Source organism: Manis pentadactyla, chromosome 6, assembly GCF_030020395.1.
Source record: "Manis pentadactyla isolate mManPen7 chromosome 6, mManPen7.hap1, whole genome shotgun sequence".
NCBI lineage: Eukaryota > Metazoa > Chordata > Mammalia > Pholidota > Manidae > Manis > Manis pentadactyla.
This window is the reverse complement of record NC_080024.1, coordinates 43,707,946-43,723,458: the sequence shown is the minus strand read 5'-3', so window position 1 is coordinate 43,723,458 and position 15,513 is coordinate 43,707,946. Positions and strand designations below refer to the sequence as shown.

The following is a 15,513-nucleotide window of genomic DNA, read 5'->3' as shown; positions in this document are numbered from 1 at the left end:
TATACTGCACAGGATATTGGAGGAAAGAATTGGTCATCATACTGCTCTTCTAAAGAAATAAAGTTGCTAAATAAATTAACCTTACCTTTTGTACTCCTTAGCCCCTTTTTCTGCAGTATATTTAAGGACAACAACTTACGTGTCTTTCTAAATATCTGCACTGCAGAAAGCTAATACCGTGCCAGGAGTCCTCAGTTCTCTGAGACTAAGTGTGCTAGAAAGGACTTGCTGACATTCGTGTGGTTTTGATCTAGGCATCTTTGCTTTGGGAGACTGACTTGCTCGAAGTATCTTCTCGGTGCTGCTGAAATCGGCTTTCTATGCTGTTGGAATCTGCTCAGCTGTGCATGTAAGATATTTTTTACTGTAAGCAACTAGGCAAAGCACATAGGAAGTGGCCATTAGACTTCATATTTTAGGACTCCTGGGTGATATCTTCATATCTCTACCCAGACCATATATAATTTTTCACATGACATATTATACTATTGTAATTTGAAACACTAGGCCTATAATAGACTTAAACTATTTATAAACTTCCTAATTGTCAGTAAATCAACTTCTACTGTCCTTGCCTTTCTTCACTGTGTATGGCTGTCTGTTACCCTCCGTACTCTCAATCCTCATAATAGTTTGAGGAGTATTTTTGCTAATTTATAATGCATGTTAACATGCAGTATTCCTGGAAGCTTTCAATTTGAATGTAGCCTGCCACAGTTCTAGCAAATGTGGACTTAGTGGCATTTTACTCATTTGAGGATATGTATGGAAGACGTGGCGGTTGCTTAGTGATGAGTGTGTTTGGTAACACATTTTTTTATATTCTCGATAGTGACTAGTTAACATTTTGCCCATGTTTAACAGCAGCAGAAGCAGAACAGCACCAGGCAGTAGTTGCACTGAAAGAATAACCATTTCATAGTGTATGGAAGGAGTGCTTTGTTTTTTCTGCATCCTGCCCCTTGCTTTAATGCAGCCTTCCACAGATAATTTCAGTGTGGCTCCTCTCCATGTATTACTTGGAAGTGTAAAATCCCTCTATCTATGAATAATAGAATTGATGGTCCCAATAAAGACTAAGAGTATGAACTTAAAATAACAAACTTAAAAAAGCTTTTGGTTAATCTCTTCTTAGAAGTGAATTGTGGGTTTTCTTCCTCTAGTGGAATGGAGTACAAAATTAAGTATTAGAGTTATGGAACCTGATCCTAATTCAGAGAATATTGCTGCAATCTCTCAGTCTTCAGCGGGTTCAGACTGTAAGTACGGACCATACTTTGATAGTAGAGATCTATTACCTAAGTTTTCTTTTTAACATTTTTAATATAATGTAAGCCAAACTTGCCTTAAATCAGATGTTCATTTGAAGCTATTTTGCATAGGCACTTGCCTTCCGTTCTTGAGTTCTTGCTCCAACATCTGTTAAATATGCATTCATATTTAGTTCTTGGATGGCTCCAGAACATTCCTCATTTTTCAAAGTGCAAGTTCTTACTAAGCATTCAAAATCCAGGACTTCACCCCTTTGAAGTATTTCCAGTTTTCCTTGGAAGCTTTCATTATTCCTTCTCTGCTGTTCATGCGCTTCCTACAGGTCTCCAATCCCATACTTAAGACAAAATGTGCAGTAGTTTTGGTGTCTGCCTTCTGCAGTGGGCCCTCGTCTCTGGGGCAGGGCCGCTTCTTCTTTTTCATCTTCACGGCCCTCATTCCGAACCTGCTCAGCATGTCATAAGCATAGTAGACACCAGTAGATATTTGCTGAATCAAAGCTTAAAATAATCATGACCTGGGCTATTTATTCAAAGGGGCAAGTCCCAGGATTAGCATGGTCTCCCAACCTGAGGCTAGAACTCACATTTGCAGGCAAAATATTATTGTCTGTCTGTTTTTTCCCTCTAGTGTTTGTATTTAAACCTAGTGAGCCAAGGCCATTGTATATTCAAAAGAATATCTGCAGAGAGGAAGTCACCTGGGGAGTGTTTGTTCCCCGAGATGTCCCTGAATCATTCACCTCAGAAGCTTACCAGTGGCTAAACAGATCACAGTTTTATTTCCTAACAAAATCACAGGTAACCATCCCATCTTAGAAAAAGATAATCACTGTGTATATGTAATTTTCAGTTGTTTTAATATTTAGAAGTAACAGCCCCATAACAGGTGGAATAGTTTCATTAAAGGTTTACTTCCCAAAAGAAATAATTTAATATGCTCAATACAGCAGTGTGAATACATTAGCATTACTTTACCCCACACCTCTGAGGCTCTTTAAGTATTGTTTTCATCAGAAAACAACTAAAATATTTTAAATTGTACTTATTAGCGTAGTTGTTTTTGTTTTGTTTTCTGTTTGTTTAGTTGGTTTTTTTTAGTATTTGATTTGGCATAAAGAGAACAGTGGCTTCGGTTTGATCCATCAGTTGAATTTTATTTCATTACCAGTCCTAAAATATCTCTCAGAACAATCTTGTAACCATCACAACAGTTATTAAATAATGTTTTAATCTGTTACTATTTTTCTGTGGGCAGATATACACACACACACACACACACACACACGGTGAAAAGTTGGCCTTCTCATTTTCTAACTTTGACATCTTTATTTAGATTTGCACTCTCGAATTTATCCTTTGCATGATTAAATCTCCTTTTTCAGAGTTTGTTGACGTTCAGTACAAAGTCTCCAGAAGAGAAACTCACACCAACAAGCAAACAGGTATGTTTTAGCCACTTGTAGTGCAGACTACATTGCCTCCCTATAAAGATAAGGTTATCTTTTAGAACTCAGCTGAGAAAAATGTTTCACCTGCCCTAATTTGAAATTTAAAACCATACACTTATAAACTACTTGCCTCTTTTGAGGCTATAGTACTTTTAAATGTTTTCATTTTTAGTATCAGTAAGTTATCCTTGTGATATAAAGAGCTAAATAGTTCTGTAACTCTTCTCAGGAAAAACTTTTCTAACACCACTGCCATTACCCACAAAGATAATAACATTCAGCTTTTACCTCCATATCTCTTAAGAAACATGTTTACATTGCTAATTGTGGATTTTTCAGATTTATGTATTTGTTAGCTGATCTGTTGAAGTTAACACTTTAGCTCTTACTTATATCAGCATTCCCTCCACATACATAAGACACACACCCTTCCTGTCCCCCAATTTTCTCAATATAAATTTAAAATAAATCTTAAATTAGATCACTATTCATTGTTATAACCATATAAACACAACTCATAGCTGAATCATATAGTAGCAAATTTTTCAAATTTTTTTCTCAAGATTTTGTTTTCTCTGAAGTTAATGATTGCCTTCTTTTTTCATTTGCTTAGCTTTCAATTTACTTCTTATATAATTCACCCCAAAATTCTACTAAAGTTATGCAGATCTCTCAGTATTTTCAGACACGTTAGGTATTCTTCTGAGTCTTGAAGAAATATTTCCAAGAGCCTTCTGACCTTCAGTCTGGACTGATTACTCTATAAACCTGTAGCACAGTAGTCATAGGATCTATATTCACCATCATTCTGGGAATTCATTTCACCTCTACTACAAAAAATCCCATAGTTTTCTTTTCTCTTTTGTTTCTCCCTTGCTTTGGTGAAGCACATTCTGTTACTGCATGGAAGCAAATTTAAGACCTTGAGTGTTTGGAAATGTTTTTGTTCTCTCCCTCTTAATTGGTTAGTAGGATATAGAATAGTAGGTTGAAAATCATACTTGTCTTAGAACTTTGAAGGTATTATCTTATAGCTCTAGCTGTTAAAGAAATCCCATACCATTCTTATTATTTATCCTTGTTCATTTTCCTCTGAAAATCCATTGTTTGTTTTACAACTTTGTTATCATCAATATTGCCGACGGCTATTCTGGATTCTTGGGATACAGCAATGAGCAAAATAGTCAAGTGTCTATAGCTTAGTAGGAAGATAGAGACAATAAACAAGAAGTATTAAAATAAGTAAAACGTTTAGTACTGTAGAAAGTGATAAGAATTATGAGGGGGAGAATAGAGGAAATGGGAATGTGGGGTGCAGCTTGCCATTTTTTTATGCAGCAAAGTAGGCCTTGATTAAAAAACTGGCTTTTCCTCTGAGTGAAATGCGGAACCTCTTGTAGAGTTTTGATCAGAGAAATGACTAAGGTTTGCCTCTATTTCCTCTGTTATTTTTCTGGAATTCCTATTTAGTGCTGGGCCTTGTAGAATGGTACTTTAATAAATTTGTGTTTTCCTCTTGATTTTTTTCTGTTTTTCTGGGAGGTTTCCCCATCTTTAGCATCAAAATTTTTTTTCCTCTCTCTTGCATGGTCCATTTTCATAATTTTTTTGTTTTTTTCATGTGTTTTGTTCAGTCTTTCATTTTGTAGGCTTTCATCAGAGTCTGATGATTCTTGGCTATCTGCTCTTATTTATAAGTGAGGGAAAAAAACATTTAGAAAGTCTCTGTCTAGGTGGAGCTTGTTCACTGGCCTCCACTATCTAGCTGAGTTATTTTGAGAAAGTCTCCAATGTCATTGTTTTTAGATCTTTTTTCTCTTAAGCTGACCCTCCTTTTTATTGAAGTAATTCCCCCTTTGTCCTAAATCCTTATAGCTACTAGCAGAAGAAAGTCTTCCGACAACCCCATTTTATTTCATATTGGGAAAGCACACACAGCAGCAGGATGAAAAATTAGCTAAGACTTTGGAAAATGAGCTGGTACAACTACCCTTAACAGAAAACATACCTGCAATTAGTGAGGTAAGTAATTAATGAAACAAACAATATGAAACAGGTTAAATGCACTAAAGCACCTTAAGTCAGAGTTTTTATACAATCAGTCGGTAATATAAACCTTTTGAATAATAAACCAAATAGCAGAAACTCACACTATGGGATTGTTGTGGCCCAACCTGGAGCGAAGGGATGGGCTGTTGCTGGTATAAATGTAGGAACAGAGTTTTTCTTTAGTTTGGTTTTTCTGTGGAGAAAGCTCATGGCATTTAACCTTTTTAAATGAAACCCGATTTTTCTCTTTTTACTCTAGCTTCTTCATACTCCAGCCCATGTGCTTCCTTCTGCATCTTTCCTGTGCTCCATGTTTGTAAATTCATTGCTGCTGTCTAAGGAGACTAAGAGGTAAAACAGTTTTTAAAATAGATCTAGATATTGTTATGAGAAACAGGATGATTTGTGTAACTCTTTGTTGGATTATTCTACTCTATTTCTCTCTATTTCAGCTTTAACATACAGTAAAGGATATAGGATATTAAGCCAAACAAAATACATTGAAAACAGGTGTTAGAGATGTTTTGTGAGTGTGTTTTAAGGATTTGGTATATAATTCAAAATTACGCTTTTTATAAATTTACCTGCTCTTTAGGTATCCATAACTTTTAAAGTGGACTTAATTGGAGGATTTTTCATTTACTTTGTCCATATGATTATATTTCTATATAAGTGTCTTGAATTAGAAATTTCTTTTGAATATTGTTTATATTTTATTCTGCTATTATTAAAGTGCTGAAGAAACTCCTGATGATATAGAGATGGAAGAAGCAAAAGAAAGTGATGATTCAGATGAAGAAAATGATTTTACTGAAAAGGTCCAGGATACAAATAACACAGATATGGGAGAAGACATTATACGTCAGTCATCAAAATCTGAAGAAAAAGAACTGAGAAAATTCAGGAAGGTAGACTACAGCTGGATAACTGCTCTTTAAGCCATGGGGGAGGGTTCTTGTACTTTGTCTTTTATTATGTTTATATTCCAAAAACATGTATTTTAATGTTATTTGTTTGTAAAATAAAATGTTAAATATTAGCAGGCTTCAGTTTTTAAGCAGCTGGTAATATTGCATCATGCTTTACAGTTGATGGGTACATTCGTATAGATGACATCTCTTTTTTATTTTGAGTCACATCAGCCTTATAAAATAGCTGTGATGATACAGTAGACCCTGAACTTAAACTTACACAGCATTTTGGTACAGCCACTGTGGAAGGCAGTATGGAGGTTTCTCAAAAAACTAAAAATGGAAATACTATTCTACCCAGTAATTCCACTTCTAAGAATTTACCCAAAGAAAACAAAATCTCTGACTCAAAAAGATACATGCACTCCTATTTATCGCTGCATTATTTACAGTAGCCAAGATAGGGAAACAACCTAAGTGTCCATCAATAGATGAGTGGGTAAAGAAGAGGTGGTACATATACACAGTGGAACATTACACAGCCATAAAACGAAAAGAAATCCTACTCTTTGCAACAACATGGATAGATCTAGAGGGTATTATACTCAGTAAAATAAGCCAGGCAGGGAAAGACAAATACATAAAATGATCTCATTTATTTGTGAAATATAAAAACAAACCAAACACAATGAACAAAACAGCAGTAGACTTAAGACACTGAGAAGTGCCTATTGATTACAGTGGGGGAGGGGTTGGGGGGAGAGAGGGGTAAAGGGGCACAAAAATTCTCAATCATAAGTTGGTTATGGAGGTAGTAGTACAGCATGGAGAATAAAGTCAATGATTTTGTAACATCTTCCTATGTTGACAGGTAGTAACCACACTAGTGGGGGCGAGTAATAATATGGCTAACTTAAACTGCTATGTTGTATATTTTAAATCAGTGTAAGATCATTTATCAGTGGTTAAGTCGATTGAAAAGAAATTATACAGCATATGTTCCATTATCTGCACTTCGGAGAAAAAGTTTTGAAAATCAAAAGATTTTGTTGATAATTCTGTTGTTACTAAGTTTGACACCAAAGTTCATTTGGTGGTCAGCTATGAGCTGAAAGCTGATACAAGGTTTTCTGTAGTTCTGACTCATCCTTCTTAGTGTATTTATTTCTCTTAGAGAAATGATTGATTATATGGTATTCCACAGACCCCTCTGAAGAAGTTAACATAAAACACTAAAGTGTACAAATGATAAGAGCAAATGGCAATGAATGTTTACAAAATTGCAATAAATGGCTTTTTAGTGTGTTTGAGTCAGTGTCCAAGTAAGGCCTATCCAATTCTTTAAATAACAACCAGATTGAGATATAACTCACAAACTATATAATTCAGTAGTTTTTTAGAACACTCAGAGTTGTGCACCATTAATTACCATATTCAACTGTAGAATATTTTACCACCCCAAAACTTGGCCCATTAGCAGTCACTCCCCATTTCTTCAACCTACCCCAAACCTCACCCTAGGCAACCACTAATACTTCTCTACAGACTTGTCTCCTCTGGACATTGTATATAAATGGAACCATATGTGACTGGTTCTTTTCATTTAGCATCCATGCTGTGGCATGTTTCAGTACTTCGTTCCTTTTTATTTTCATTTCTCCTGGGTATATACCTAGGACTGGAATTACTGAATCACTTGCTAACTCAGTAACTCTCAAGAACCATGACACTTAAATATCAACTGTACCATTTTACATTATTTACAGTATGTGGGGCATAAGTGATTCCACAGTCTGATCCATTAAACCTAGGTCCCTTTGGAGGGTTAGTTTTTGTGGCCAGTCTAAGGATTATTCTGATCCCTGGAGGATTGTTTTTCCCAGTAAACTAGCTGGTTTGTGATTTTACCTTGTTGCTCTCATGGAGCTACCAACCAGCATTTTCATGAGCAATGAATTTCACTTAGTCTTGAACTTCACTCTTTGAGTAATAGCAAAGCTTGATGTTCATGGGACTGCCTCTTGCTCCTGGGGAAAACCAGCCACTGCTCCAGAACTGGGGGCAGACTCTCAGAGTGACACCCCTGCTTTAACAACTGGGCAGAGAAAATAACCTCTGGTCTTTGCTTTGTCTACTGGCATGAAACCTCTGCTCTAAGCAAACCAAGCAAGCCTATGCCCAGATTTCAGTATTCTCAGCCCGGGGAGTGGGGCACATTGACATAGTTACCAATAAATTATTATTATTTTGCCATATCAGACACTCAAATGGTACTTCTAAGTTTTAGGGCTACTTATTTTTTTATTACATATGAAAGGTTTCATGGTTTCAAATTGTTAAAAGAGTAAGGCCACAGGCCCAGTGTAGTCACTCATGCTAGGCCAAATCACCAAACTGGGACTTCATACCTAACGAGTTTCAAGCTCCCCCAGAGATGTAGTCTTAACAGGAGTTTTCTGGTTCACATCAATGAGCTTGTCATCTCACGGGCCCTCCGTCCCCCAAGTCATGAGGGAAGGTGCATAGTAAGAACCCCTGCTCTTGCCCACCCTCCATATAAAAGCCTTACATTTTGTACAACTCCTCAGAGCATCTCTGCTAGATGGTGCTGCTAAATTCATGGATCCCTTAATAAAGCCAATTAGACCTTAAGTTTGCTTGGTTGAATTTTGTTTTTTAACAAAATCAAAGTAAATCTGGAACATGTCTTAAATCATGATTATTATATAATCTGAATAATTGCTTTGTAAGTGTGGATTTAAGTTTTTCTACAGTTGATCACTCCTATTACACTAAAACATGACAACCTTGTTTTATTCTAATTTATTCTTAATTCCTGCACCAATATCAAAATATTTTATTTCTCCCAAAGACAGCTACACAGATAAAAGGGAAATGACTGCTCCATTCCTTAAAATCTGGACTTCTGTTCAGCAGATCTGCAGTGCTGTCCTTCAGTTTCTTCCCCACGGAAAACTCTTCCCCACGGAAAACTCGCCTTCTCTCTGCCCCCCTCCACATGATGTACCTGTCAGGGCATGTCCATTAGCAGGTGCTCTCTCTAGTGCAGCCTTGAAGTATAAGATCTCAACCTCGTGGAAAATGGGCCACAGGTTAACTACCTACCACATGCCATGCATTTCACACACATCACACTCTCTACAATTCCATGTCTTGGGTATCTACCCCAATTTGAGAAAGGAGGAAACTGGCTCCAGAAAGAATAAGGAAGTAAAATGAAGTGCTCCCTCCCCATACAAATGATTTTGGTTATAACACTACTACTACTATATTTCAAATACAAGAAAAGAGTATAAAATTTGGATATTATATGAAATTATGCACCTGACTATACACAAAATTTTTATGAAAAGTCTAGGCTAACTGAATGACTGCATACTAATTAGAATAGGTTCCCTTCATTTTTTTCCTCATTATAAACTAGCACCAGCATAGAAATTATAGAATATGTTGTAATGTTGTCAACAACGTATCTTAACTTCAAGTCTGTGCTATGACTATAATGGAGCTTTTAACAGAAACCTACTAAGTTAAACATAACTAGTTGGTTAAAATTAACTAAACCTTGTAAATGGCACTGATTTTTCTGTGAGGCTGCTATATCTGACCTACTACTTCTGATAACTGCTTTCCTCTGTTAGCTGTGCTTCTCCATAGCCATGGAAACAGCAAAAGTATCTTAAACCACCAAAGTCAAGATTCTGTAAACCATGAAATCTTAAATGAAATAGTAAAAGATGAGATCCAGAAGGATTTAGGATCCCAGGTGGATAATTTATCACTTAGATTAAAGAGAAATAGGAATGGAAGTAACTGGGATTCTAGAGGAGTATACCATGGGGCTGGAAGGGAGATGCGATCAGTGATTAAATTGCTCACATTGCTTTTGTTTTCCTAAAACCATGAACAAACCACTTACTCTCCACATCACAGTTCCTTCATCTAAATTGCAGAGCTAGGCAAAATGATCTCTTCCAGCTCTGATACTCTGTGACCACAAAACTAAGATGCCAGAGTGATATAATAGCCCCCACTCCCACCCCATGCCCCAAAATACCAAGGTCTGGTCCTGCAAGTACTAAATTAGTGGTGCCTGTATTATAAATATGTAGAGATACAGCTATCTTAGTTTCCCATCTTCAGGCATGACATACCTCTGGCTTAGAAATTCCTTGGGAGATCAGAGCACTCAGCTCAGAAAATGAAATAATCAGACATGAAAGTGCACCAGTTCCTCCCATTGTTGGGTTGAGTTTTGATAATCCTTGTTGCTCAGTGGTTACCTACTTTAACGGAAGGACAAATATAAGCGCGCTGAAAACAAGCACTTTAAGTGCAAATATTGATATTATATTCTAGCTCACATAGGAAGGTAAATTTAAACTTCTTGTTCCCTCAGAAATGCCTGTCTGCAGTTCTGAAATTTGAGTCCACTAGCCCAGCTTTATTTAGTGAAAAGTGCCTCATGCCAAAAGACCAGGTCTAGGAGTCAGAAGTCCACTAGTTCCAGCTCTGCCGCTTACTAGGTTTGTACTTGTATTAAGTTTATTTTAGGCCTCCGTTTTTTATCTCTGAAATAAGAGGACTATGTTTCATAAGATAGTCCTCTGAAGTCCTTTCTTGACTCTCAAATTATGATTCTCCGAAGTGCCCAGAGTTCTACTGGCCCTACTCAGAACTGTGTGCTTTTGCTGCTTAATTATAGTCCTTTGGTGCTAGAGAGAAGAGTAAACAAGCAACTCAAAAAGTTTCATTTCTGAATAAGAAGATTCTGCACCTACACAGGCTGTAGATGTCCTTGGCCTGAATCTCTGCAGCTTGACCCAAGAGAACAAATCAGAATCAGAACTTCTTGCCAGCAACCTCACCAGAAACTATGAACAAAAAGGTAAAAAATAGAATGAGGGAGCAGGCAGGATGACACACAAGGGGCGCTATGTGTTGCATGAAGGATACCATACAGACAAAAAGAAAATAGCTTTACAATTTTCACTTATATTCACAATCGAGATGAAAACAAAGGCCAAAGCTTGCCCTGTCAAATCAGATGTTTACCAGGCTCCAAGTACTCCCAGAAACCACTGAATTACATATTTGCAACACAGGCAGCAGAGTCCATGAATTGTAGGCAGGCAGTGGGGTAGCAGAAGAACTGAATATAGCTTTTCCCGTCTTAAGAGTGCAGCCCTGGATATTTGAGGCTGCTCTCCACTCCCCACATCCCTCCAGACCCAAAGTTTGAGAACTAAATGAGCATATGAATGCTTAATTTACTAGGTAACATGCAATTAAGAGTCAAAGTGAGATTTTGGTTTAGGACTGGCTGCCTTTCTGCAAAAAACTGTTGTGGATTCAAAGATCTCTGTTGACCTGTTCTCTCTAGTAACTTGATCTTTCCAGTAACCAGTTCTGAAACCACCACTATTCTCAGACAGAGAGGAAGGTAGCATATGTGTGGCTGCAAACCAGCCTTAACAAGAAAAGAATTATGAGTCTCACCTGGAATTAGGACCATCCTAATCTCTTTTCTGAGGCTTCAATCATCTCACAACCTCACAGGGTTATTATGAACATTAAATGCAATCATGTATGACAAAGCCCTTCATAAAAATATACATTTTTACATAAATATTAAGCAACCAATTGACAAATTTAACCACCCTAGTTAAAATGTATCCCCTTGAACAGCAAAAGGATTTCAATTTCATTTGGGATATAACTGAAATCTGTCTTGAGGTTAATACTTGACATTTTTATTGCCAAACATACTGTATCTGTTTTTTGAATCAGTTCCTTTAAGACCAAATACAGTGCAAAGCTCTAGAATGAAAAGATCTGAATACCAGTAACAGAAACCAGCCATCTGATTTCTGAACTATACAGGTAACACAGAGTGAAGTAGAATTTCAAGATGAGCCCCATTTATGTCAAGGAGGTCTAAATCAGCTTTTGGCATATCCCCAGTTCACTGAGTAATCAACCCGCTGGTTCTTTACAGAGTACATGTTCAAGAATTACAGCAGGCTTGCAGGACTTTGGTGCATTACGACTTTCAGTAAAGCTTATTGCCTGAAGTACCACATAGGTGGTACTTCTGTAAAAAAAAGTTTAACCTAAATCCAATCATGAGGAAACAGCCAAGTCCAAATTGAGGGACATTCTGTAAAATAACCGATCTGTACTCAAAAATGGCAATCTTGAAAGAGAATAAAGCTAGGGAACTACAACAGATTGAAGGAGAGAAAAAGAGAGAGAACTACTTGCAATGTGTGATCCTTGATTGGATCCTGGATTGGAGGGAAAAAAAGCTATAAAGGACATGTTGGGGATACCTGGGGAAATCTGAATATGTACAAATTTTAGGTATAGGATTATTATCAACGTTAAATTACCTAAAGGTGATAAGTGAATTGTAATAATGCAGGCATGCTCTTGTTCTTAGAAATGCATAATGAAATATTTAGGTATGAACTGTGATATAAACAGGAAATGGAAATGGTTCTTTTTTTAAAAGGTGTGTATGATAAATAGAAGCAAATCTAGCAAATGTTAAGTATTGGTAAATCTAGGTAAAGGGCATATGGATATTCAGTGTAGTTTTGCAAATTTTCTATAGGTTGAAAGCTTTCAAAATTAAAATATAAAAAGTTTCAAAACATTGTATTAAAAATTCTACTTCTGCTCTCTCTATTGTTGCAGGACCATGAGTTTGAAACCTGTTCAGCTTTCTTTAACTTGTGGCCAGAACTGCTCAGATTCCCCACCTGATGGGCATCCTAATGACTCTTGTTTTCTCCTAGAGTTTTACGAGCCTCAGCTTTCCCAGCCACCATTTCCTCCCAAGCAATTTTATCTGGCTTCGTTTTTGGTAACACCACACTTTGCTTATTCCCTTTACTCCCTGCCGCTTTGGTCTCCTTTGCCTCTCCTATTGTATTGCATTTGAACCAGTTGTCATCCTCCAAGTTGAGTTCTGAGACCTTTACCATTCCTAGGTTGTCTGTGTTCAGGGCCCTAAGCAGTGCTCCAATATTCTCCCTATGTGACATCATCTGTTCTCCATTTCCAAATTTGGGAGATTCTTGGAACTCCTACTAACTAAATATGCCCAAATCCATTTCACTCTACCCCTCTGGTGTATCTAGCCTGTGTAATACTCCCATCCCCACAATGCATAATAATGGTAGAAAATACCCTACTGACTCTATAAGACAATCTGAAGGAAACATAGAACATTACTTTGAATACTACAGAATATACAAATATATCCAGATCCCTTAAATAAAGGAGCAGGGAGATGTAGATTGGCTACTGAAACCAGACTACCCAGAAAGTACACCTTTATTGGTGTGTCCAATAATTGGGAATATCTTGAACCAAGAACAAATTGCTATTCCATATCTTATCTTTGTCTCCTAACATTTCCAACTTTCTTAGTTAATAGGAAATTAGGCCACCCTGCATCTCAGACATCTCTTGAAGGGCAAAGAAACTGTAGGTCAACCCCAGCTCAGTCACAGTGGCTCTGTTGAATTACTGGAAAATCACTTAAGCTTCCATGATCATCAATTTCCTCATCCATAAAATGGGAGGAGACTGTCACCTCTGAGTTGCCGCCAGCTCTGATAGCCCTTTATTGGAAGAGTACAACATACTTTTTGCAATCAAGTGTTAGTAAGAATAATTTTGAAGTTGTTTACTCATGATGATACAGAGATTTTAATTTTCGCTAAGATGAGAGCTCCATGTATGTTTCATGCATGATGCATTTTATCTGATCCAAATCAAATTATAATCACATTAAAAATTTTACTTAAATCTATTTGTATAGCCATGCTTGGCTGGAGTCCACTAACTGAGTGACCCTGGGCCAATCTTGTGCTCTCTTTAAGCCTTAAATTTCCACTTAGACAAAGCAGATGCTTTGATAGCAGTAATTCATTGTTGAATATACTTGACATTTATTCAAGATAGTAGATTAAAGAATCCTACTATGGTGTGCAGAATTCTTTATGCAATTAAAAGCACAAAGCACGATTTAAGAAAAACCTCTGCCCATACCACAGTGATGCCAACCCCAGTCCTGCCTTCCTGGTGCTCAAATTCATATGCCGTGTGTGTGTGTTTGGGGGTGGGGAGGGTGGAGAGAGAATCAAACATGAAACAACCCATCACAGAGATAATCCTAACTTTCTTAAGGGTCCCAGAGGTATAGTAACACAAGGAGAATAATACCCAACATTCATTTAGGGCTCACCATGTGCCATTAAATCCATACCATAGAATGTGGTTACATGTTAAAATACAATTTTGTTGTCTCTATTTTGCAGGATAGAATACTGAGGCCAGGGAAGGTTAGAATTGCCAAAGGTCACAGTGCTACTCAGTGGTGGGGAGGAGATTTGAATTCCATTGGCTCTAGGACCAGATCCTTTAGCCACTGTGGTTCCCCAAGGCCAGACAGCAGGTTTCCTCACCACCACCCCAAGGCCTCTAGTGAACACAACACCAGCTCTCTTGAACATACTCCCTCCGAGTTTTGGTCAGAGCTGGGGTCTCTGCCTCACCTTGCCTGCTGTGTGGGGACAGAGTGATCACCACCTCTACCCCAATCCCCACCTTCTGAAGGCCATTTGATTTCCTTCATACCTCTTTGCTAACTGGCCATAGCCTTAGCTGGTCTGCAAATCCTGGACCTTGTCCTGACATTGCTCACCTGGGTGAATGCCAAGACTCTGCCTGTGGAAGGTGGCCCCCTGCCTCAGCAGCCGGATCATTACCATCCCAGCTGGTATGAGAGGGGCTGACGGTGTCCTTTGTGGTGCAGAGCATGGTCAGAGGCAGTACAAGGTGAACGCTCCCACTGCGGGAGCTTCCCTCCGCTGCACGAGGCCCACATTCCTTTACATCGTCATCTTTCTTACAGCCCCACTGGGTCTGCTGGTCTGCCTTGCTGGAGCCAGGTATAACACCTGTGCAGAAGACAAGGTGCCCGTGGTCTTCCTGGTGCTCGCCTCTGGGATTTCCTTCATCACTCTGATCCTGTCCCTGATCCCCATCTGCTGGACAGCCCAAGTCATCACCCAATACTGACAAGCAGCTGGAGGCAGGAGGCCCCAACCCTTTTGCTGGATAAGGGTAGGGAGGCTGTATTCTGTAAGTGCCCCTTGGAGGGACAGAGCTCCAGCCATTTCATGGCCTTTTACTCTGTCTCTGCCCTGCCTGGTACCTCTTTGGGAGCTTCTGAATTCCCACTAAGAATTACCTCTTAGGAGAATGGGGGAATAGAGGCTCCCCTGACAAGGGAGACCTCCCCTCTTGAACTGGAATCATCAGAGACAATGATGCTTGTCGGCTTTGTGAGTTGGTTTTATTTTTTCATTTTTGTTTTCTGGCTGTTTTTGTTTTTTCCAGTTTTTGTCTTTTCTATTTTAATCCATTGAATGACTGAGCCAAAAAAATTACTCAGACTCCCACCCTGGGCTCTCCTGCTGGCATTCTCACCTTTGGATGATGGAGCCAAAGAGATGATGCTTTGAAGCTTCTGGATCATCCTTTAACCCTCTTCCAAGCCATGGAAATCCAAGCTCCTGGACGTGTCCTTTTGGTGGCAAACCTGAGGCTGTAGATGTAGCATGAAAGGCTGCTTTCTGTCCTGACTCTCCTGACAAGACAGCTTGTCCCTAAAGGACCTGCTGCAGCTGGAGGAGGAGCCTCCCAAACCAGGAGGGATACATACCTGCCTTCCCCTCAAGCCTCTGGAACAACCCCACCCCAACCTAGTGATGCAACTCCTAGAAAAGCAGCAGA

At 38.5% G+C, this 15,513-nt stretch overlaps 1 protein-coding gene across 2 annotated transcripts in view; it reads left to right on the top strand.

The window, feature by feature from the left end:
• WDR75 (WD repeat domain 75) overlaps positions 1-5,810 on the top strand; it is a 104,681-nt gene extending 98,871 nt beyond the window's left edge. For both annotated transcript variants that reach the window (XM_036881699.2, XM_036881688.2), the window contains exons 15-21: positions 255-349; positions 1,164-1,259; positions 1,903-2,072; positions 2,657-2,716; positions 4,598-4,744; positions 5,031-5,122; positions 5,505-5,810. In XM_036881699.2, coding sequence (XP_036737594.2) covers positions 255-349; positions 1,164-1,259; positions 1,903-2,072; positions 2,657-2,716; positions 4,598-4,744; positions 5,031-5,122; positions 5,505-5,709 — 865 coding nt within the window. In that variant the 3' untranslated portion in view covers positions 5,710-5,810. The remainder of the gene's footprint in view (positions 1-254; positions 350-1,163; positions 1,260-1,902; positions 2,073-2,656; positions 2,717-4,597; positions 4,745-5,030; positions 5,123-5,504) is intronic.
• Positions 5,811-15,513: the final 9,703 nt, after the last annotated feature.